This window comes from Ursus arctos, unplaced genomic scaffold, assembly GCF_023065955.2.
Source record: "Ursus arctos isolate Adak ecotype North America unplaced genomic scaffold, UrsArc2.0 scaffold_10, whole genome shotgun sequence".
NCBI lineage: Eukaryota > Metazoa > Chordata > Mammalia > Carnivora > Ursidae > Ursus > Ursus arctos.
Window position 1 is genome coordinate 75,824,969 of NW_026622764.1, and position 24,955 is coordinate 75,849,923.

General features: G+C 39.2%; 1 protein-coding gene across 1 annotated transcript in view; it reads left to right on the forward strand.

Annotated features, from left to right (window-relative positions):
* The window catches only part of MICU2 (mitochondrial calcium uptake 2), a 187,159-nt gene extending 165,670 nt beyond the window's left edge, over positions 1 to 21,489 (forward strand). Inside the window, exons 9-12 of the mRNA XM_026492985.4 lie at positions 7,948 to 8,119; positions 12,748 to 12,856; positions 13,564 to 13,721; positions 20,853 to 21,489. Of these exons, the coding sequence (XP_026348770.1) occupies positions 7,948 to 8,119; positions 12,748 to 12,856; positions 13,564 to 13,721; positions 20,853 to 20,957 (544 nt within the window). The 3' untranslated portion in view covers positions 20,958 to 21,489. The remainder of the gene's footprint in view (positions 1 to 7,947; positions 8,120 to 12,747; positions 12,857 to 13,563; positions 13,722 to 20,852) is intronic.
* Positions 21,490 to 24,955: the final 3,466 nt, after the last annotated feature.

Below are 24,955 nucleotides of genomic sequence, written 5' to 3' on the forward strand. Positions count from 1 at the left end.
TCTGTTTCCATACAAATTTAAGGGCTATTTGTTCCAGTTCTTTGAAAAATGTCCTCGGTATTTTGATCGGGATAGCAATGAAAGTGTAGATTGCTCTGGGTAGCATGGACATTTTAACTATGTTAATTCTTCCGATCCATGAGCATGGAATATCGTTCCATCTTTTTATGTCTTCCTCAATGTCTTTCAAGAGTGATTTATAGTTTCTAGAATGTAGATCCTTTACGTCTCTGGTTAAGTTAATTCCAAGGTAACGTATGGTTTTTGGTGCTATTATAAATGGGATGCATTCCCTAATTTCTCTTTCTTCGGTCTCGTTATTCGTGTATAGAAATGCAACTGATTTCTGAGCATTGATTTTGTATCCCGCCACGTTACTGAATTGCTCTATAACTTGTAATAGTTTGGGAGTGGCTTCTTTTGGGTTTTCCATATAGAGTATCATGTCATCTGCGAAGAGAGACATTTTGACTTCTTCTTTGCCGATTTGAATACCTTTGATCCCTTTTTGTCATCTGATTGCTGTTGCAAGGACTTCTAGTACTATGTTGAATAATAGTGGCGAGAGTGGGCATCCTTGTCGAGTTCCTGATCTTAAGGGAAAGGGTTCCAGCTTTTCCCCATTGAGAATAATATTTGCAGTAGGCTTTTCATAGATAGCTTTTACGAGATTGAGAAATGTACCCTCTATTCCTACACTCTGAAGGGTTTTAATCAGGAAAGTATGCTGTATTTTGTCAAATGCTTTTTCGGCATCAATTGAGAGGATCATATGGTTCCTGAGTCTTTTCTGTTGATGTGATGTATCACGCTGATTGATTTGCGAATATTGAATGTTGATTTATATATAATTTCTTATTCTAAACAAGAGTCCAGCTGTAAATTGGCACTTGTAATGGAATATAAGTAGGTGGCTTATCAGAAGCCGTGTGAAGGATTAAGAAAAGAAAAACAATGGTAGTGTCAATTTAGGTGTCAGTAATTAGGCTAGTACACAAAATGCAAATCATGAGATTCTATGCATTTGCTGAGAATAAACCATAAATTTAACTCTGGGCTTTCTGAAAGACAATATGAAGAGGGGTACATGATCAGTTACATAATTCACTGCATCACTGCATCCCTAATTTAGAAGCTTACTGATTCTACATGGGGGGGGGGGGGCATTTATTCCTCATAGGGCCAGAAAGGAAGTTTCCCCTGGGTCCTGTTGTGTAATATAAAGACTTATATTCTTAACAGTTATAGTAAGACCAGCAACAAATTTCGTATTTCACAGGCTGTTTTTTTATAGCATTGCTATCAGCAGAGAACAACTAACATCACAGTTTTAAGCATGGAGTTACACTTCACTTCAGCTCCTAAAATTCAGCTTCTTTATCTTTAAAACCACTTTACGCTTTAATAGGCAAGTACCAGTACTAACAATTAAATACCAAAAATTTAGAAGTTGGTAGCAATATAAAAGGGAAAAAGCACTAGACTTGGGGTACAAATAGCTGTAAATCCTAGTTATGCTATTTAGCATTTATTTGGCTGTATGGTCTTGGGCAAATCATGTACCTTTTTTTTTATTCTTTGTAAAAATTAATTTTTTTAAGATTTTATTTATTTGACAGAGCATAAGCAAGGGGAGCAGGAGAGGGAGAAGCAGGCTCTCTGCTGAGCAGGGAGCCCAATGCAGGCTCAATCCCAGAACCCCTGGATCATGACCTGAGCCCAAGGCAGATGCTTAACCAATTGAGGCACCCAGGCACCCAGTAAAAATTCATAAAGTGATACTTGTCCTGACCATTTTAGAGAGTTATAAGTAAATATAAAAGTAAATTTAAAAATTAACAATTATAACAATTTTATAATAATCCAATAAAGGGAAAGAGCAGATCTCTAATTCATGCAAATTTCTCCCTTCTTAATCTTTATTCTGTTCTTTCTACTCTTATTTATGTTAATATTCTATCCCCCCACATGAAATGTCTGAGATTGATCTGAGAATTAAATGAGATAACATATTGAAATACACACAATGTAACAAATAATAGGCACTCAGAATATGTGCCAAATTCTCTTCAACTTAAATTATTTTTAGAGTTTCTAGCAGGTTTGTTTCCCAACTCTCAGATCTCTTTCCTTAGGGAATTCTTTTTCTCTGACTTTTTTCTCTGCATTTCCCCAGCTCCCTTGGTCAAGATACTTCTTCAGCTTAGAGTTTCCTCCGTCTCTTTTCATGAAGGCTCCTTAATCCAAATTCTAAAGAAAAAAATCAAAACTAAAATAAAATTATACCGTGTTCATATTTTTCCCCAAGGACTGACTGCTTTAAAATTCAGAGAGGACTTTTAAGTTAGAAGAGAAAACTAGATATCACTTGTTTTTTTTGTTGCAGATGGCAAAGTTGTTTCCACTTTCATTATCAATTTTTGTATTTGAAAATTCAGTAGTAATTGAGAAGTTGTATCAGTTTTATGAAGGATCCCTAGCCTTATAAAGTCTCCTGGAAATATGCTAGTAATGTAATTAAACTTACCAACAAATACAAAGTTACAAAGCAATGATTAATATATACAATGTGTCAAATAAAAGGCAAGGCTGTAAAAAAAAAGGCATTTATTTGGATCTTGGGAATTGCAGTTCAGAAGACAGAAATTAAGGCAGCAACCCAGATTGTGCTTCAGAGAGATAAAGGAGCTTGGGATTTTTAAAGGCAAAGGACGAATTTTAGGCACATTATGTAAGTTGGGTTTTTTTGTGATTGGTGCTGGCAGGGTTACAGTAACACTATTCCGTACGTGATTGGTTGCTAAGATTAGTGCTAGGCAGAAAGTCCATTCAAGTCAGCTCTTGCATGCAGCAGATGTTCATCCAGGATGTTTGCAATTTGGCAACAATTCAAGTTGAGCATTTTTCTGAGGATTGAGACAGGACATATGTGTAGGCCCTGCTTCTTCAGTGTCCTCCTAACTCCATTTTAAGTGACTCTTTTAGCAATGCTTATTCCATTCTGTCGTTCTTTTATCAGTAGGAAAAAGTATTGATGTCAAATTTAACCAATCAGTATTCCAGATTTTGTTTCTTGCATTATTTAAATTCTTAAATTATAAATTTAAATTCTTCACACCAAAGAACTTAGAAGTTTCTGGAACAAAAGCATTCCTTAGCAACTGTAAACTTTACACTAAGTAAAAAGCAATTATTTAAAAATCTGTGTTACAGTCCAATGAAACAATAGTTTTGTTTAAATCTCTGGGTCAAATTTTACTTTAAAAATATCGATGTTTTTATCTAACTCTTTGGCCCAAAATTCTGATTATGGACTGACAGTATACAGAATATCCTATACTAGATAGGTCCATTGTGTGGTACTGCCAATACACAGTGAATTTAAGTTAGAAAAAGTTTTCAGAAATATTTTAAGTTTATTGTCATTCCACAGGATTTTTTTTTTTAAGATTTTATTTATTTATTTGACAGAGATAGAGACAGCCAGCGAGAGAGGGAACGCAAGCAGGGGGAGTGGGAGAGGAAGAAGCAGGCTCCCAGCGGAGGAGCCTGATGTGGGGCTCGATCCCATAACGCCGGGATCACGCCCTGAGCCGAAGGCAGACGCTTAACCACTATGCCACCCAGGCACCCCTCCACAGGATTATTTAACTGACATAATGTAGATAGACTCCTGCTCTGTTCAGATAGTTCATGTTTTTAATTTCTCAGGAAAAGAACCCGTATTTGCATAATATTGGCAAGAATTATCAAGCCAGTGTTATGCGAACCCAGTGATTACTAAATAGATAAAATAATATGTCTGAATGCAAGAGAAGACATGGCAGATTCAGAAACTAGAAGTTCATTGTGATTTAACCAGAAATGTGAGAGATGAAGGTGGGAAGGTCAACATAGGCACAGTTGTGAAGGCTTTTGTGCCATGCGAACAGAGCCACGAAGGCCTTGAAGCAGGAGAGTAAGGTGATCATCAGATCCAGCAGATTGGCTAAGGAAATCAAAGAAAGGCAAGGAGATCTGTTAGAGATTGTTGCATTAAAAGAGAAGAAAGGGTAATGATTAGACCAAGGGGGTGGCAGTGGGAACAGAAAGGAAGTGGAGGAATCCAAGGGATTATTTAGGAGAAGGGACTTAATAGTATTGGTGACTGACTGGATGAGGAGTATATGAGGAGAAATCTAAGCTACTGCCTGATTTCTGAGTGGAGCCAATGACGCATGTGATACCTGTTCACTGAGCTAGAGAACACAAGTAAGAACAAGTTTAGGAAAGAAAAGGGTGAATGTAGGGTAGATGTGGTCATTGGGAACAGAAGGCAGATTGCAGTGGGTTGAGGAGTGAGTGAGGGGTGAGTAGAGAAAGAAATACAGGTAGTTCTTTAAAGGAAGTTGACTATAGCAAAGGAAGGGGGGGCAATAGCGGAGGGGAATGTAAGAAAGGTTTCCCCACATGTTTATATGATGATGTGAAGAGGGAAAGACAGTGCAGGAGTGAATGGGAGTCACCAGAGGAGCAAGTCCCCTGAGAAGGAAGAAATAGAGGAATATAGGTAGAATTCAGACCACAGGCAGCCATCAACAGGAAAAGGGACTCCTCCTTTCACTAGGACAGAAAAGAGTTTGGGGGTGGGGAGAATGCTACATTCCTAGAGTGATAGCAAGAAAATTATAGAATTTCCTAAGTAGTGACCTCTGTTTTCTCTGAGAAGTTGGGGCATGTCATCTGCTGAGGACAAATAGAAAGCCAGTGGGGTAGATTTGTAGAGAATGTAAACAAATTGAAATAGCCAGCATGTGAAATAAAAAAGAGAGTTCTCTGGCCTAGCGTCAGGGTGTTGGCAGGGTTGAGGGCCCAGTTACAGGTGTAGACCATTAATTTCTGCTCGTGTCACTATGGGCAATTGTTGTATGATTTTCTTCAGGCAGCCCTTGAAGAAGGCCTTCAACAGCCCCAGGGAGCTGAGCGTAAGAGAGTGGCTGAAGCAGTTTAGTAGCTGATTCTTGATACCAAGTCTGGGCTTGAGTAAGGATGAAAAGGGAGGGTAGTTACCTGCATCCTTAGTGCCATCACTACATGTCCAACATTTCTCTGAGTATTTCACATATATTATTTCACCTATCCTTAGAAAGTCAGATAGGAGTCTTCCCTTTTTACAGCTGGAATTTGATGAGATTAATAAAGGACTTGGTTCAGGGTTAAATATCGTAGAAATTCAAACCCAGGTTTCTCTTAAAAGGTTTAAATAGTCACAGAATTTCTGAAAGAGTTAGTCCCACAGTTCCCTGGTGGGTGGTTAGGTGCAATGAATGGGCTTTCAAGGAACTAGCACTAGACCAGGTGACCAGAGGGATAGAAGACGCATTAAGTAGATACTACCACATGTCAAGAGAAATTTATCAGTTAATGAGAGTATGTGTATAAATTTGTGACTTGTTTGGGTTGTTTTTTGCGTTGGTTTGGTTGGTTTTTTACCTTTACAACTAGTCAAAAGACTGAAATACCTCTCAGCCATTTAAATAAAAACTAAAGTATAATTTAAGCTCTGTGTGCTGGAACTTCAGTGTTTATTCATTGTTATGAAATCAACAGGTAAGTTAATTGTGAAAATTCCATTCTTTATCAGCATGTATATAGCTCAGGGAAAAAGAATGATGCCCAGCCTTCTCAGACAGCTGTTGATGGCACTTCCCAACTCTGCATCACTACCTCTATGTTTTTCCAGTCTCTTTTTTCCTTTTTTCCACTTTCTTTAGGGCCTTTTCTTCTACATTTCTTTTCCCACTGTTTTTGTTTCCCCCATTGGCTTTCGGACCCACACGTTTTGGGAGCTTTTCTCTGCAGTGTAGGTGCCAAAGGTTGGGGTGTCTGACGTAGAGTAGGACTGTTACTCCTCAGGGCTACACTGCTTATTTGTGAGATCCCTCCCGATTGGTTTGTCCTGGGGTGAGGTTTTTACGGAGACCACAATGTGGCCCTTTTATCCTTTGTTGTCAGGAGCTCTTCAGCTAGTCTTGAGGTCTTTTTCACAGGGAAGTGATTGGTGTGTAACTGTAGATTTTGTGTGTCCATGGGAAGACTTGAGTTCAGGATCTTTCTATGTGCCATGTACCTGATGTACTTTAATTCTGAAATGCCAGTTAGTTGAGGATGTTCTAAATTCATGAGGAATTTTTATAAATTCAAAGTTGTCTATAAGCAGTGGTATGCTAATAAATATATTTAACAATCTGCTCTCAGGAAGAACAGCCTGATTTGTAGCATTTGCCAATGAGTAATGTAAATACTCTACCAAGCCAATTTGAAGCTGCTGTACATGAAATAGAGGTGGAAAAACATGTGCGCAATGGATTCTCAGAGCTGGTAGGAGCCAGCTCCAGCAGCACCCCATGACCTAAAAAAATTTTTTTAAAATAAATAAATAAAGATTTTTTCTCTTTGTTCCCAATTAATCCACTGATTTATAAATTAATTTGTTCAGAATGTATCTGGTGACCATATTTACTATAAATTCTTTAGTTCATATATTTATGTCCAGTAATCATGTTCCAAGATTTTCAAGTCATAACAAGATCTATAGTTTTAGAGTTAGGGAAAGATGGTTTTCCTAAAATATACTTACGTTCTTCAAAAGTAGCGTAATTATTAAGATGAAAGTAGCTTAAACCAGACAATGTATAGTTTAACAGCAGTTAAATTTATATTTCAACCTCAGGACCTGAAGAAAAAGGAAAGGAACAAGTTAGTAATGTGTTTATACCATATTTTCTACTTTCCTAAATTCACTGTACACTCATTTGCAAATAAAGCGTTTTTTAACAATCCTAATAAGTTGAATTTCCTCACAGTACACAGTATAATAAAACTCAGTAAAACAAAGGACAAGGCATATCAGTAGAAGGTTTCGTCGCTCTGTCAGCCCAAACTGGATATGCTTCATATTTTAGATAAACCTCTGCTTTGACCCAGAAGGACACATGGCATTGATAAATCTGTATATCCTAGTACATTCAGAAAATGTTGTAGGTAACAGACTCTCACTTATCACAGATAGAAACCTAAAATCAAACTCCCCCTTCATGCTTTTAAGATTTATGGTATAAATGTGCCGCCGAAAGCAAGTAGTTTTTGAACAGTGGCAGTTTTTCTCCCACTGAACTGCAACAGACCAATTTTTCACCCCATGTATAATTCCATTAAATTGTGATATGACAGATCATACAGTTCTTTTAACATGTAGAAAGGTGAATAAAGCTATCTGCAACATGTTAAAACACATGGAGATAATACTTTTCACATTTAGGTTATAAATAAATCAAGTGCAGCATTTCTGAGTTCTTGTTCAAAGAAGATTTTTTTAAATCTGATATCCTTTTAACCTGTATTTTTCTCAGGGAGCTGTTGGTGACAGTTCAATCAAAGTGCCGTGTTTTTATTTTTAAAATGTTGACTCTCTTATTCATATGTTATTGTCCAAATGATTACAGATATTTTTAGGTAAACCTAAGCTTTTGATGCAAAACCATTGACTACATTAATCAACTTTGGTATCTGAAAAATATTAGGAACCATTAATTATGATTAACATTCTAAAAACAGTAGCCCAACTGAATTTTAAGTTTCTCTGATTATGGATAATTTTTTTATGTTGGAAAAAAAATTGTAATAGATACATCAGAGCAACACTTTACATAATTTTGTAAATCTTTATCAGAATGTAGGTTACCAAGTATAATTTGCACAAATTGAGTATGGGGAGTGACAGATTGAAGCAAGTATTCTCTATATCCTCCACTCCCCCACCCCTTGCACAGCACTAATATTTTGACTCAGCATTTCAAGAGGCCAGCCACTCAGTAGGTAGCGCTGAAGGTGCTTTGCAATCCTGTTTTTAATATGAAGGTTGAATGCTACTAGTTCCTTACATCAGTTTTGTATTTTAACATTTAGATTTATGGAGAATTTACAAACGGAGGTCCAAGAAATGGAATTCCTTCAGTTTTCTAAAGGTTTGAGTTTCATGAGAAAAGAAGACTTTGCAGAGTGGCTACTTTTTTTCACTAACACTGAAAATAAAGACATCTATTGGAAAAATGTAAGAGAGAAGTTGTCAGCGGGAGAGGTTGGTATACCTTTTTATTCTTCTGGTAAAGATGAAATAATGTTAGAAATATTTATGTAATTAAATAAAGTGAGAAATGTTCTTTACATACTATTTTCTTGTGAATGAATTATTGCCTAAGATAGAATCAGTATTGCAAATATGAGTTTTGCATTTCCAGTAAAGGCAGGAATAAGACAAGAATGTTCACTGTCACCACTATTACTTACTATTGTTCTGGAAATCTTAGCCCGTGCAAATTAACAGGATAAGAGTATAAACATTTGAAAGCAGTCACAGTTGTCTTTGTTTGCATAGGTGTGATTATATACCTAGAAAGCCCAAGGGAATCAAATTGAAAAGCCATTAGAAACAGTAAAAATTCAATAAAGTGCATGTTACAATGCTAATGTATTAGCAGTAACTGTCCTGTGTACAAATCGCAAGTTAGAAAATGTAATGGCACTAGTGTGTATATATATGAAGAAATGATTGCCAAACTACTAATAATGATTAATACACTGTTGAGAGATTTTAAGTGACTTTTTACTTTATGTGTTGTTTTTATTTCATTGTTCTAATACATGTTTTTGGAGTGGACATGTATTTTATATAATTTTTTAAAGTAATTTCTATAGTGAGGAAAAAGATAATAAAATACAATGAAGATCCCATATATAATTGCAATAGAAACATATAACAATTAGAAATAAATTTAATGACAAATATATGAAAAAAAAACTTTAAAGTCTTAATGGATATAAAAGAAAACTTAACTAATTATAGTGACATCTCCTATTATTGAATGGGAAATCTTAGTATTATAAATGTAGCAGTTCTCCCTTAGATTCATCTATAAATGTAATGGTTGTATTAGAACAGCCTAGGTTTGTTTCAGTTACAAATATTAAGATTTCCCAAAAAGTAGACACAAATACACATGGAAACTTAGTATATGTAAATTCATACTGCAAATTAGTTGGGTAAAAAAGGAATTTTAATAAGTGGCATTGGGTTAATTCATCTGAATTAAATGTTAAAGAGAAAAATGGGGCGCCTGGGTGGCTCAGTCGGTTAGGCATTTGCCTTCAGCTCAGGTCATGATCTCAGGGTCCTGGAATCAAGCCCCAAATAAGGCTCCCTGCTCAGCAGAGAGTCGGCTGTCCATCTCTTTCTTGGCTTGTCCCTCTCTCTCTGCCTCTCCCCGCCCCTATGCTCTCTCTCTTTCACTCCCAAAAATAAATAAAATCTTTTAAAAAAGAAAAATGAAACTGAGTGTGTTTAGAAGAAAACTTGGAAACAATCAGAGTGGGGTATACATATCTTTGTAGGAAAAACTCAAAGCTTTCAAGGAAAAATTGATGAAATTTCTAGCTAAAAGTTAAAATTCTGTTGCTTCCCTTCATCCCCCCCAAATTATAATCAAAGTCAAAAGAAAAAAAAATAACAAAATGGGGAGGGGTGGAATATTGGCATCACGTGTAATAGGCCCATTAATTTATAATGAGATCTCAAAAATCAAGAACTTTGGGGGCACCTGGGTGGCTCATTCAGTTAAGTGTACACCTCTTGATTTCGGCTCAGATCATGGTCGCAGGGTCATGAGATTGAGCCCCACCTCACGTTGGGCTCTGGGTATGGAGCCTACTTGGGGTTTTACTCTCCCTCTCCCTATGCCCCTCCACCTTCAAAAAAATTTTTTTTAATTCAAGAACTTTGAAAGGTCTTGTATTTTGCCCTATTTAATATACAATGGGATCCTAAAAATTAGTGTGTTAATAACTGTAAAGTATCTGAGATTTTATCTGTTTGGAAGTTAGCCTGTACCATTTCATGGATGCTGACAGAAGACACATGCTTGAGTCAGAGACAAAACACTTTATTATTCATAGCTCTGCAACAGCATGAGCACCATGTTTGTGTCAGTTCACCTCCCAAGTTCTACGGGGACCACGTTGAGGGGCCCTGGTGGATGCTGCCCACACACATAGCCGAGAAAGCTCATCTTCAGGAATCTGAATCTTCTATAATGCGCAGTAAGCCAAACTGTCCTCTCCTTTTTTTTTTTTTTTTTTTTTTTTTAAGATTTTATTTACTTATTTGACAGAGACAGCCAGCGAGAGAGGGAACACAAGCAGGGGGAGTGGGAGAGGAAGAAGCAGGCTCCCAGCAGAGGAGCCTGATGCGGGGCTCGATCCCAGAACGCCGGAATCACGCCCTGAGCCGAAGGCAGACGCTTAACGACTGCGCCACCCAGGCGCCCCTGTCCTCTCCTTCTGAAGGAGACATTGTCAGTATTCAAGGCTGTTCACTATACGAACGTCCTTGGAAAGATAGTCTGGAATAAAAAGGTGGTTGGAGCCTCTGTTTGAAGGATGTGCAGGAACATGGGAGACCCATGGGGACTTGTCTCCCAGCAGTAAATCATGTAACAGCTCATTAAAAATCTGGGCGAAGGACATTAAAAAAAAAAAAAAAAAACCACAAGAAGAGAAATCCACAGTGACTAATAAGAATATAAAATTGAAAAGTGTTTAATTTCATTCACAACTCAAGACATACAGATTGAAACAGTGATGGTATACCATTTTTCAGTTATCAGTAAAAGAAAAATTAGGTTGCACCCAGTGACGGCTTTGAGATTATGATGCAGAGAAACAGCCACTCTTACTTGTGCTAATAAGATCTGTTGTTGAAAGTATAAAGCAAGCTGGGGGGTACCTGGGTGGCTCAGTTGGTTAAGTGTCTGACTCTTGATTTCAGTTCAGGTCATGATCTCAGGGTCCCAGGATCAAGCCCTTCTATAGGCTCTGCACTCAGTGAGGAGTCTGCTCAAAGATTCTCTCCTCTGTTTCTGCCCCCCCCCCAAATAAATAAATAAAAAATTTTTTAAGTATAAAACAAGGTGTAGAAATGTGTGAAGAGGGTGCTCCCACTGTGTAAAACAGGTGTGTGTGTGTTCTTTTATATGAGTAGAATATTTCTGGAAGGGTACATAAAGAATTGGTAACAGTGCTTTGCCTCTGGGGAAGAGAACTGGAGGTTGAAGGAAGAGAGAAGACTTTATTTTTTATCCATAATATGGTTAGAACTTTTTTTACCATGTGTATATGTGACCTCTTCAAAAACTTAGTTAAAATTTTAAAAGTAAAGTTTCTACAAATTCACAAAGGCTGAAAGCAGTGAAACTTGAATAAGACCACACACATAGGGGCGCCTGGGTAGCGCAGTCCGTAAGCGTCTGCCTTCGGCTCAGGGCGTGATCCCGGCATTCCGGGATCAAGTCCCACATCAGGCTCCTCCGCTGGGAGCCTGCTTCTTCCTCTCCCACTCCCCCTGCTTGTGTTCCCTCTCTCGCTGGCTGTCTCTCTGTCACATAAATAAATAAAATCTAAAAAAAAAAAAAAAAAGAAGACCACACACATAAGCAGAGGACACGATCCTAAAGGTCTCTACAAAGAAACTTTTTTTTTTTAAAGATTTTATTTTTATTTATTTGACAGAGATAGAGACAGCCAGCGAGAGAGGGGACACAAGCAGGGGGAGTGGGAGAGGAAGAAGCAAGCTCATAGCGGAGGAGCCTGATGTGGGGCTCGATCCCGTAACACCGGGATCACGCCCTGAGCCGAAGGCAGACGCTTAACCGCTGTGCCACCTAGGCGACCCAAAGAGAAACTTTTTTACACAGGGAAGAATTTATTTTCAAATTAAGAATTTTCATACTTTGTTTACTTTTTCAGTGGAAAAATTATTTTTTCTAACTTATTTGTTGTTTTGTTTTTATGTGCATAGGTTTTTAAATCAGATGAATCAAGGTTCAAATCCTGATGTTCTATTTAGTAGACCTTGAACAAATTACTTAATTCCTGAAAGGTTACTTACCTAGGGCTTGGAGAGGCTAAGACCATGCACTTAGTAAGTGGCAGAACTGGAGTTTCAACATAGGTTCCTCTAACTCCAAAACCCAGGGCTCTTACTCAATATTGTGTCCATTGATAAAGCAGAAAAGCAAGGAGGCGGACCGCTTAACCTAATGTGTTAGTTTCGTTAGGCTGCCATAACAAAATACCACAGGCTGGATGGCTTAAACAACAAATTTATTTTCTCACATTCCGGAGCCTGCAAGTCCAAGATCAAGGTGCCGGCAAGTTGGTTTCTGGTGAAGTCTCCTCCCAGTTTGCAGACCACTGCCTTCTCACTGTGTCCTTACATGGCCTGTCCTCTGTGCTTACACAGAGAGTGAGAGAGCTCCAGTGTCTCTTCCTCATTTTATTGGGACACTAGTCCTATCAGATTAGGGTCCTACCCTTATGACTTCATTTAGCCTTAATTGCCTCCCTGACACCCCTATCTCCAAATATAGTGATGTTGGGTGTTAAGGTTTCAGCCTATGAATTTTGAGAAAACAGAATCCAGTCTATACCACAGGGCCACCCCAGGTCTTGCCCTGCTCCAGGAGACCCCTTTCACCCAGTGTGCAGTCTACACATCCATACATTGTGGCCGTGCCCATTCTTTTTAATAGACTTTCTTAGAAAGCTATGAAAGTTCATAAGCTTTATGATAGAAACAGGACTTATGCTTATATTCTAAAATTATTTAATGTATTTACAAAATTATAATTAAAATTCTCTTTTGTTATTTATTAGAGCATTAGTTTGGATGAGTTCAAGTCATTTTGTCATTTTACGACCCACTTGGAAGACTTTGCTATTGCCATGCAAATGTTTAGTTTAGCTCATCGTCCTGTCAGACTGGGTAAGTTATATGACTTAATTTAACTTTTTTAAAGATTTTATTTATTTGACAGAGAGACAGCCAGCGAGAGAGGGAACACAAGCAGGGGTAGAGGAAAAGGGAGAAGCAGGCTTCCTGCTGAGCAGGGAGCCTGATGCGGGGCTCGATCCCAGGACCCTGGGATCATGACCTGAGCTGAAGGCAGACGCTTAACGACCGAGCCACCCAGGCACCCCGACTTAATTTAATTTTTATCATCTAAAAATAATATCACTCTATTCTTCAGCTAGAACACACCGATCAAGGAGCCAGTTATCAGTAAAACAATGGTTGACCTTTTAATTCATTGTGGTTACTCTAGACTTACAACATTGACTCTCACATTTAAAAATTACTTTGTTTGCTTTTACTTTCCTTATTTTTCCCCTAAGAAGGAAAAGGGAATATTTGAATACCTTCTTTAAAACATTGAAAATTAAAATAGCCTGCTTTAAAAAATAAAAAAAAAATTTAAAAAATTAAAATAGCCTGCTCTCTTTCAATTACTTTCATGACATTTCTCAGCCAAATTTATTATTTCATTCTGTTCTTAATGAGTATTTTTGGTTTTGTTTTACTTCCATTAATGAACATTTAGATTAGTTTTTGCTTCTCAAATAATAAAATTTAGATTAATTCCACTTAGACTATTTCACATGGCTGATGAGTTCTTCTGTGTTTTCTTTCAGCGGAGTTTAAGAGGGCTGTGAAAGTAGCAACAGGACAGGAGCTCTCAAACAATATTTTGGATACTGTCTTCAAGATCTTTGATGTGGATGGTGATGAATGTCTTAGCCATGGAGAGTTTCTCGGGGTTTTAAAAAACAGGATGCATCGAGGTTTATGGGTAAAGATTTTGAGTTTTTAAATGATATGTTTACATGTAATTAAGTGAATGGTATTACACCTAGAATTTGGACAAATCTATAGCCTTAACTGGAGATTTTATGATTTATAAAGAGATTATAAGCTATGATCACAACACCGAGATATCTCCTATAGATGAGATCAGTATTTTTCTTTGCATTTTTTTTTTATTTTTTGTTTTTTTATTATATTATGTTAGTCACCATACAGTATATCCCTGGTTTCTGATGTAAAGTTCGATGATTCATTAGTTGCGTATAACACCCAGGGCACCATGCAATACGTGCCCTCCTTACTACCCATCACCGGCCTATCCCATTCCCCCACCCCCCTCACCTCTGAAGCCCTCAGCTTGTTTCTCATAGTCCATAGTCTCTCATGCTTCATTCCCTCTTCTGATACCCCCCCTTTCTTTATCCCTTTCTTCCCCTACCAATCTTCCTACTTCTTATGTTCCATAGATGAGAGAAATCATATGATAATTGTCTTTCTCTGCTTGACTTATTTCACTTAGCATTATCTCCTCCAGTGCCGTCCATGTTGCAGCAAATGTTGAGAACTCGTTCTTTCTGATAGCTGAGTAATGTTCCATTGTATATATGGACCACAACTTCTTAATCCAGTCATCTGTTGAAGGGCATCTCGGTTCCTTCCATGATTTGGCTATTGTGGACAATGCTGCTATGAGCATTGGGGTGCATATGGCCCTTCTCTTCACTACGTCTGTATCTTTGGGGTAAATACCCAGTAGTGCAATGGCTGGGTCATAGGGTAGCTCTATTTTTAACTTTTTAAGGGACCTCCACACTGTATCCAGAGTGGCTGTACCAACTTGCATTCCCACCAACAGTGTAGGAGGGATCCCCTTTCTCCACATCCTCTCCAACAAATGTTGATTCTTGCCTTGCCAATTTTTGCCATTCTACTGGCATAAGGTGGTATCTTAGTGTGGTTTTGATTTGAATTTCCCTGATGGCTAATGATTTTGAACATTTTTTCATGTGTCTGTTAGCCATTTGTAGGTCATCATTGGAAAAGTGTCTGTTCGTATCTTCTGCCCATTTTATGATTTGTTTATTTGTTCCTTGCGTATTGAGTTTGAGAAGTTCTTTGTAGAACTTATACCAGTCTTTTATCTGTAGTATCATTTGCAAATATATTCTCCCATTCCGTGGGCTGCCTCTTAGTTTTTTTTACTGTATCCTTGGCTGTGCAGAAGATTTTCATCTTGATGAAGTCCCACAAGTTCATTTTATCTTTTGTTTCTCTTGCCTTCGGACATGTGTCATGAAAAAGGTTGCTTTGGCCGATGTTGTAGAGGTTGCTGCCTATGTTCTCCTCTAGGATTTTGATGGATTCCTGTCTCACATCAAGGTCTTTCATCCATTTAGAGTTTATCTTTGTGTATGTTGTGAGTGAGTGGTCAAGTTTCATTCTTTCGCATATAGCTGTCCAGTGTTCCCAGCACCATTTATTGAAGAGACTGTCTTTCTTCCACTGGATGTTTTTTCTTGCTTTATCAAAGATTAGTTGCCCAAAGAGCCGAGGGTCCATTTCAGGGTTCTCTATTCTGTTCCATTGATCTATGTGTCTGTTTTTGTGCCAGTACCATGCTGTCTTTGTGATCACAGCTTTGTAGTACAGCTCGAAATCCGGCATTGTGATGCCCCCAGCTTTGTTTTTCCTTTTCAGCAGTTCCTTGGTGATTCAGGGCCTTTTCTGGTTCCATACAAATGTAAGGGCTATTTGTTCCAGTTCTTCAAAAAACGTCATTGGTATTTTGATCGGGATAGCATTGAAAGTGTAGATTGCTCTGGGTAGCATGGACATTTTAACTATGTTAATTCTTCCGAACCATGAGCATGGAATATTTTTCCATCTTTTTGTGTCTTCCTCAATGTCTTTCAAGAGTGTTTTATACTTTCTAGAATATAGGTCCTTTACGTCTCTGGTTAAGTTAATTCCAAGGTAACGTATGGTTTTTGGTGCTATTGTAAATGGGATGGATTCCCTAATTTCTCTTTCTTCAGTCTCATTATTCGTGTATAGAAATGCAGCTGATATCTGAGCATTGATTTGTATCCCGCCACATTACTGAATTGCTCTATAACTTCTAATAGTTTGGGAGTGGATTCTTTTGGTTTTCCATATACAGTATCATGTCGTCTGCGAAGAGAGACATTTTGACTTCTTCTTTGCCGATTTGGATACCTTTATCCCTTTTTGTTGTCTGATTGCTGTTGCAAGGACTTCTAGTACTATGTTGAATAATAGTGGCGAGAGTGGGCATCCTTGTCGTGTTCCTGATCTTAAGGGAAAGGCTTCCAGCCTTTCCCCACTGAGAATAATATTTGCTGTAGGCTTTTTATAGATGGTTTTTATGAGATTGAGGAATGTCCCACTATCCCTATACTCTGAAGGGTTTTAATCAGGAAAGGATGCTGTATTTTGTCAAATGCTTTTTCTGCATCTATTGAGAGAATCATATGATTTTTGAATTTTTCTTTCTGGATAAAATCTAAGACACTGATAGATTTGCAAATGTTGAACCACGCTTGCATCCCAGGGATGAATCCCACTTGGTCATGATGGATAATCCTTTTAATGTACTGTTGGATTCAGTTAGCCAGGATCTTGTTGAGGATGTTGGCGTCCATATTCATCAGGAAAATCGGTCTGTAATTCTCCTTTTTGATGGGGTCTTTGCCTCGTGTGGCGATCAGGGTAATATTGGCCTTAATGAATGAGTTTGGTAGCTTTCCTTCTGTTTCTATTTTTTGAAATAGCTTTAGGAGAATAGGTATTATTTCTTCTTTGAATGTTTGGTAGAATTCCCCAGGAAAACCGTCCGGGCCTGAAGTTTTATTTCTTGGAAGATTGTTTATCACTGACTCAATCTCTTCATAATTAATTGGCCTGTTTAAAAAATCAATTTCTTCTTGTTTCAGTCTTGGTAGTTTATAGGTTTCCAGGAAGGCCTCCATCTCTTCCAGATTGCTTAATTTATTGGCATATAGCTGTTGATAAAAGTTTCTAATAATCCTTCCAATTTCATTGGTGTTGCTTGTGACCTCTCCTTTTTCGTTCATAATTTTATTAATTTGGGTCCTTTCTCTATTCTTTTGGATAAGTCTTGCCAGTGGTCTGTCAATTTTATTGATTCTCTCAAAGAACCAGCTTCTAGTTCTGTTGATCTGCTCTACTGTACTCCTGGTTTCTAATTCATTGATTTCTGCTCTAATCTTGGTCAACTGCTTCCTCGTGCGTGGATTAGGCCTGTCCCTCTGTTGCTGTCCCGGGTTCTTGAGGTGAGAATATAAAGACTGCATTTTAGATTTTTCTCTTCTTTTGAGTGAGATTTGGATAGCTATGTATTTCCCCCTTAGGACTGCCTTTGCAGTATCCCATAGGTTTTGGACCGTTGTGTTTTCATGCTCATTGGTCTCCATCAATTGTTTAAATTGATTTTTGATTTCCTGGTTTATCGAATCATTCTTGAGCAGGATGGTTCTTAGTCTCCAAGTGTTTGAGTTTCTTCCAGATTTTTCCTTGTGGTTGAGTTCCAATTTCAAAGCGTTGTGGTCTGAGAATATGCAGGGAATAATTTCAGTCTTTTGGTATCGGTTGAGACCTGTTTTGTGACCCAGAACATGGTCTATTCTTGAGAATGTTCCATGGGCATTAGAATAGAATGAGTATCCTTTGGTTCTGGGGTGTAGTGTTCTGTATATATCTATGAGGTCCAGCTCGTCGAGTATGGCATTCAAAGCTCTTGTTTCTTTGTCGATTTTCTGCATGGGTGTTCTGTCTATTTCTGAGAGTGGAGTGTTGAGGTCCCCTACTATTAATGTATTTTTATCTATATGTCTCTTTATTCTGGTTAAGAGTTGGCTTGTGTATCTTGATGCTCCCCTGTTGGGGGCATATATATTTATAATTGTCATATCCACTTGTTGGATACATCCTTTAAGAATAATACAGTGCCCTTCTATGTCTCTAACTATAGTCTTTAGTTTAAAATCCAATCTGTCTGATATGGGAATTGCTACCCCAGCTTTCTTTTGAGGTCCATTGGCGTGAAAGATGGTATTCCATCCCTTTACTTTCAGTCTGAATGTATCTTTAGGTTCATAATGAGTCTCTTGTAGACAGCATATGGATGGGTCATGTCTTTTTATCCAATCTGCAACCCATGTGGCGCTTTATGGGAGCATTTAGGCCATTTACATTGAGACTGATTTTTTTTTTTTTTAAGATTTTATTTATTTATTTGACAGAGATAGAGACAGCCAGCGAGAGAGGGAACACAAGCAGGGGGAGTGGGAGAGGAAGAAGCAGGCTCATAGCGGAGGAGCCCGATGTGGGGCTCGATCCCAGAACACCGGGATCACGCCCTGAGCCGAAGGCAGACGCTTAACCACTGTGCCACCCAGGCGCCCCTATATTAAGACTGATTATTGAGAGATATGATTTTAATGATGCCATGTTGCCCGTAAAGTCTTTGTTTCTACAGATTGTGACTTTCTGTTCTGTATCACTCTTGGGGCCTCTTTACTTTTATAGAACCCCCCTTAATATCTCCTGTAGGGCTGGTTTCATGGTTACGAAATTGGTCAGTGACTGGCAATTCTGGAAGGTCTTTATCTCTCCATCAATTCTGAATGACAGCCTTGCTGGATAAAGGATCCTTGACTGCATGTTTTTCTCTGAAAGAGTTTTAAAAATGCCCCCCCAACCCTTTCTCTCATTCCAGGTCTGTGTAGACAGGTCTGACGTAATTCTGATATTTTGGCCTCTGTACGTGAGAAATTTCTTGGCCCTGGCCACTTTCAATACTGTATCCTTGGATCTAATATTTGCGAATTGCACTATGACGTGACGTGGCGTAGGTTTGTCGTGGTTGAGCTTGGGAGGGGTCCTCTCTGCCTCTTGGACACGAATACTTGTTTCCTTTGCTAGATTAGGGAAGTTTTCAGCTACAATTTGTTCAAATATCTCTTCTAGACCTCTGTTTTTCTCCACCCTCTCGGGGATGCTGATGATTCTGACACTGGAATGTTTCATCGAGTCAGTAATCTCCCGTAACCTACATTCTTGAGATTGGATTTTTTTGAGTCCAGATTCTATTTTAGCTTTCTCTTCAACTAACCCATCCTCCAATTTGTGATACGTTCTTCTGCCTCATTCACCCTGGCCGTCAGAGCCTCTAGTTTTGACTGCATTAGGCTCATAGAATTTTTAATTTCTGCCAGATTCGCTCTCATTTCCGCCCTTAGAGATTCTATATTCTCATTAACATTTTCGTTAATACTTTTTTCAAGTCTACACATCATCTTGACCATTGTTACTCTGAATTCCATTTCTGATAATTTGGTTATATCCATATCCATTAGTTCTGTGGCAGAGGCCACAGACTCATTGTCTTTTCTTTGCTGGGGGGGGACTTCTCCTTCTCGTCATTCTGATGAGGTGAGGTTGTGGGGTTGTCCAGGGCCCAAATTATTGACCGGGACCCAGGCCGTACGCCCTTGCTTTATAGGGATCTTAGGGATGTGGGCTCTTGATTTTTCAGCCTGCCTTCTGGGGGAGGGGCCTGCCGTGCCGATACTCAGGCAACCCTGTTTGGGTAGAGTCTCCGTGTCCACTGCGAGGGGGGATGGGGATGGACACACTGTGAGCCGGTATTTCCAGGCTTTTGTTCTCTGGCGGCTTTCCCTGGCGGTTTGCTGTGCATTTTCTGAGAATCAGAGCAGCAGTGACCGAATCTCAGCCTCTGTCTCAGAACAGAGGTATCACGGACCGTTCTCCACTGATGTTCTGGCCACTTTAACTCTGTTTCTGTTGGTGCTGCTCAACCCTGCAGCGTCCCAGGATGTGCGCCCCAGACCCGGTGTCCCAGCCCTCACTTCCAGGGCCTGCGTGTCTCTCTCCTTTGTGTTTCTAACACCGCCTCCCGCCAGCCGCCCCCACGTGCTCCCGGAGCTCCCGGTCTCAGTCTGGTTCCAGTGAGCGCACCAGAGCTCCGGCCCTCAGTCTGGTGGCGCATGCTCCCGGCTCACCGTCTGTCTGTTCTCTCACGGGTGCCATCCGCGAGTCCACCCACTCCCCCGTGCAGGTGACTACCGCTTCCAGGCGCCCGAACGCGGCGGCTCCCTTCCCCTTCCGTTTATCATCCAATATCTGTGAGCGGATTCACGGCTCCCTGCTTTGTACCTCAATACTCAGTGCTGGAGATGTTCATTTGTAGAGACCCAGATGTATCTTCCTGCGTCTCAGGCTGATTCCGTGGGTGTTCAGGATGGTCTGGTACCTATCCAGCTTGACTCAGGGGACTGGCTGAAAAGGGGTCCCCTACTCCTCCGCCATCTTAACTCCCTCCTCTATTTGCATTTTTTTTTATCTGAATCTAATCAGAAACCACTATTCAGAAATCATAGCCTAGAATATTGCTTTGGGCTCTGTAGTTAGATACACCTAAATTCAAATCCCAGCTCTGTCACTTACTAACTGTCTAATCTTGCAAAGCCACTTAATTCTTCAGAGCCTCACATTCTTCATTTGTGTACAATGAGGAACTGATAGAATCTACCAGAAAAAAAAATTTTAAGAATTAAGTGTAGAATACTTAGTATAGTGCCTGAGACACTTGAAGTAAACGTTAGCCATTATCACTGCATTCAAATTCACCTATTGGTCTGTGGGACAAATAAAACTCAAAAAAAATATTTTTAATATTTTATTTTTTTGACAGAGAGAGAGACAGCCAGCGAGAGAGGGAACACAAGCAGGGGGAGTGGGAAAGGAAGAAGCAGGCTCCCAGCAGAGCAGGGAGCCCGATGCAGGGCTCGATCCCAGGACTCTGGGATCACGCCCTGAGTCAAAGGCAGACACTTAACAGCTAGGCCACCCAGGCAGCCCCCCCCCCAAGGATACTCTTACATCACGTTCACTTTTTTGTCTTTTGTCCTAGAATTTTGTTGCAGTTATCTTTTACAACATAATCCACCTCAAGTATTTTTTGGAGGCATGTGGGAAATAATAACAGAGCTCACATAAAATCATGTTTAACTTTGAAGAGATTGATCTCTTTACTTTTACTTCTGCTTAACAGGTACCACAACAACAAAGTGTACAGGAATACTGGAAATGTGTGAAAAGAGAAAGCATTAAAGGAGTAAAAGAAGTCTGGAAACAAGCTGGAAGAAGTCTCTTTTAGAAAAAGATAATCTGGGAATCATATTGCTCCAAATGTCAGAATTTGGAGTTTGTTTAAAATACTAGATATTTGTTTTCTTGATTTTCTTTGTAAGATAAAGATGCCTTATATCTACTTTCTGAATCAATAATTTCTTAATAAAATTTCATTAAAGAACTTAGTAAAAATAGATACTGGATTCTGTTAGAGGGCCTAGAATTAAAATAATGCTTTGTACCTTGAGAAGTTGGAAAACCTAGTTATGCACTGATTTCCTAGACACAGTAGTACAACGTGCTCTTTGAAAGGGTGTCTGCTAGTACTTACAGAAAAAATATTTGATACACAAGGCCAATATCAATATCAAGTCCAGTTGTCCTGATGTTCCAGTAGGGCAAATTAAATTAAAAACTTCTCAGATTTTCTCATCTGTATCTCATATCTCATAAGCTTCTTGTGTATTTTATTTCAGTTAGCTGTATATTGTCTTAAAAATGCACAAATTTCAATATCCTATGTAGAAACAGAATAAAGTATTTACACAGATAAAAAATTACATGTGTTTTTTTTACATGTGTTTTTTAAAGCTTTTTTTAATAAATGTAAGTTCTCTTATTAGTATTGACAACCTCATTAGTTTACATTCTTAAAAACTAGTGTAATTGGTGGGGTGCCTGGCTGGCTCAGTCAGTGGAGCATGAGACTCTTGATCTTGGGGTTGTGGGTTTGAGCCCCACATTGGGTATAGAGATTACTTAAAAATAAAATTAAAAAAAAAAAAAAAAAAACTAGTGGGCCACCTGGGTGGCTTAGTTGGTTGAATGTCTGACTCTTGATCTCAGCTCAGGTCTTATGTCGGGGTCATGAGTTCAAGCCCCATGTTGGGCTCCACACACTGAGCGTGGAGCCTACTTAAAAAAAAAAAAAAAGGCAAAAAAACGAGTGTGTTTGGGGGAATCTTGATCACAAGATCAGGGTCTCATGGGATCTACTGGGTTGTGGGTAAATGTTTAAAATGGCACTAAAAATTAATCGGCATTAAATATAAAATGCTATTATAAATCAAATGGCATTTTTTTAACAAAGTAAGTGAAAATTACTTTTTTTAAATATGCTTTTCAAACAAGAATATTGCAAATATTTAAAACACATTCCATTCCCCGGTTAAATGGCTGCTTCTGAGACTAGAGCAGGAAAAGTACAAGATGAGCCTGGAAGTAAAGAAGTATTCAAACAACAATGAGGACGTATCAAAAGGGCAAGAGCCAACTTGAAGGGGCTCTCCCTAGCCAGATCTGGTACAATTTGAGTATCAGTGTCAGTAATGAATCATAACCTATTGAATAAACTAAGAATCAATGAGTTTAACTGATGATTGATTAATGGGACAAGAGAAATCTCTCCGTTACAGCTGCTACACGGAAGACTTGTACGATGAATGCTAGAGAATGATAAGTGGTAAAAGCTTTTGTCCAATTATTATTAAAAAACGTTTATTTTGCTGCTGATTAGGAAACATAAATTTGTTCTAACTCATTTTAGAAATAACTAATTTTTGTATTTATTTACTGTAAACCCAAACCAAGAGAAAAGCAGCACGTATAGAGGATGTGCGTCCTCCATCATTTCCTCTGTTAGCCTTGGAAATACTATCTGACTTTCTCCTACCTGACTGCCCACTTGCCCTTCTGGGTAAAGATTAGGGGTACAAAAGTCAGAAACTAGGATAGTTTCTGGTGTTTTCAGTCTCAATTTTTCCAAAACCTCTGGCCTTTCCCCACATACACCCATGCTTTTCATTTTCATGTTTCCCTACCTCCAAGCCTTGACACACACCAGCTTCTCCTGATGGTGATGCTTTTCACTCTCCTGTCCTTGGGGCAAAGTTTTAGAAATCTATTTGCTGTCTACATATCAAGTATGTCTCTACTAAACTGTTAAATCAGGAGCAGGAACAGTGCCTTAGTCTCTGATATAAAATTTTATGTATTTATATATATTCTTATATACAAAATACATAATTTATAAAATTTTATGTAACATATTTAAAATATATATAAAAATTTAAATCTAGTTGACTACCTGGCTTATAGAAGGCATCCAACAAATATTTGTTAAATGAAGGAAGAGGAGAAAGGGACAGAGAAGGAGAAAAGGAGTGAAAGTAATAGGGAGGGAAGGAGGGCTTTTAAATTCAGTCATTAAGTATGCAAACAAGAAACTGCTCGGTTGCCAAACAAAATGGTGAGTTAAGACAAGTGGCCACTGTTGTCATGGAACATATAGTCTAAAGGTAGAGATTGAAAACTAACCAGAAAACTTTTTTTAAGATTCTATTCATTTGTTTGAGAGAGAGAGAGGGTGAGAGTGCACGAGCAGGGGGAGGGGCAGAGGGAGAAGCAGACTCCCTATTGAGCAGGGAGCCTGACTTGGGGCTCCGTCCCAGACTCCGGGACCACAACCTGAGCCCAAGGCAGAGGTTTAACAAAGTGAGCCACCCAGGTGCCCCTGCTCAAACCATTCTTATCAAAGAGACTCTCACCAACCAATGCCCATCCTCGTGATCTCCAATCACTCCCCATCTTTATATCTTTTCTTCATAGAAATTTGTCATCCCCTACAAGTATCTGTGTGTATATTTTTTAATTTGACTATTCTCAGTCTATCTTAAAATTTCTGTTCCGTAAGATTAGGAAATTTTTCTTATTCACCATTTTTCTTAGTCTCATTTAACACAACATCTGGCACATCGTAGATGCTCAACAAATATTTTTGAATCATTCAATAAATAAATCAGAACTATGGACCAGCTGTGAAAGCATAGAAAAGACACCACAGAAATAAGCAACGTGGGACACCTGGGTGGCTCAGTTGGTTAAGAGTCTGGCTTCGGCTCAGGTAATGATCCCAGGGACCTGGGAACCAGCCTTGTATCAGCTTCCCTGTTCAGTGGGGAGCCTGTTTCTCCCTCTCCCTCTGCCTGCAACCCCCCCCCCCCCCCCGCCTGTGCGTGCTCGCTCCCTCTCTTTCTCTCTGTCTAATAAATAAAATCTTTAAAAAAAAAAAAAAAAGAATAAGCAATGCAATGCAGAACTTTCCAGAGAGGGAGGCTGATCAGTGAAGCATCCTTCTGAGACAGATTTATCCCTATTAAAAGATGGCACATCAAGCTACCAGAGCCGGTGGTTATCAAACCCTCTAATCACATAGTAGCCCCTGTTCTGATTTTATGCTCACCAAACAACCTTCTGATAATCTGGTTCTATCTCGTCTGCTTATAGGGATGAAAAACTCTAGCAGGGGCGACGACTGGGTGGCTCAGTTCGTTAATCATCTGCCTTCGGCTCAGGTCATCGGCTCGCTGCTCAGAACGGTGCCTGCTTCTCCCTCTCCCCCTTACCCGAGTGCTCATGTTCTCTCTCACGATCTGTCTCTCAAATAAATAAAATCTTACAAAAAAAAAAAAAATCTCTGGTCAGGCCAGTTTTTCCTGACCGTCCTATGACCTTGATGTGGTCCTTCCCATGTGTATTCATTAGGCCTCTTGGACACAAACAGTAGAAAGCTATTCTGAAATAGGTTAAGCAACAGAATTTATTGGAAGCACGTAGAAGTGTGTCATATAGTAAAACCCTGGGGAGGTCAGAGGAGCAGCTGGAACTTAGAAAAACTCCAGCCAAGGACTTGAAAACCACTAGAACTTCCACAATCCTTTGCTCTGCTCCGCCTGTGTACCCATTTCATTCTCTTTCACTGCACGTGCACCAGAGAAGGACCAACTCTGCTCTCTGAAACGCAGAAACTCCTGCGAAAGGTGCTGATTGGCTGGCCATCTGACTCAGGTCCCATCCCAGACCAATCAACTATGGTCAAAAGGGTGGGGTCTCTAAGAACATGGCAGCTTCTAGGAGTGTGCATAGGTGGGAGTGTGGCAGAGGAGGGGTCTTTTCTAAAAGAAGGGGTTGCTGCTTTCAGAAGAATGTGAAGGTACTGGGCAGACACACAGTGGCTTCTTTTTC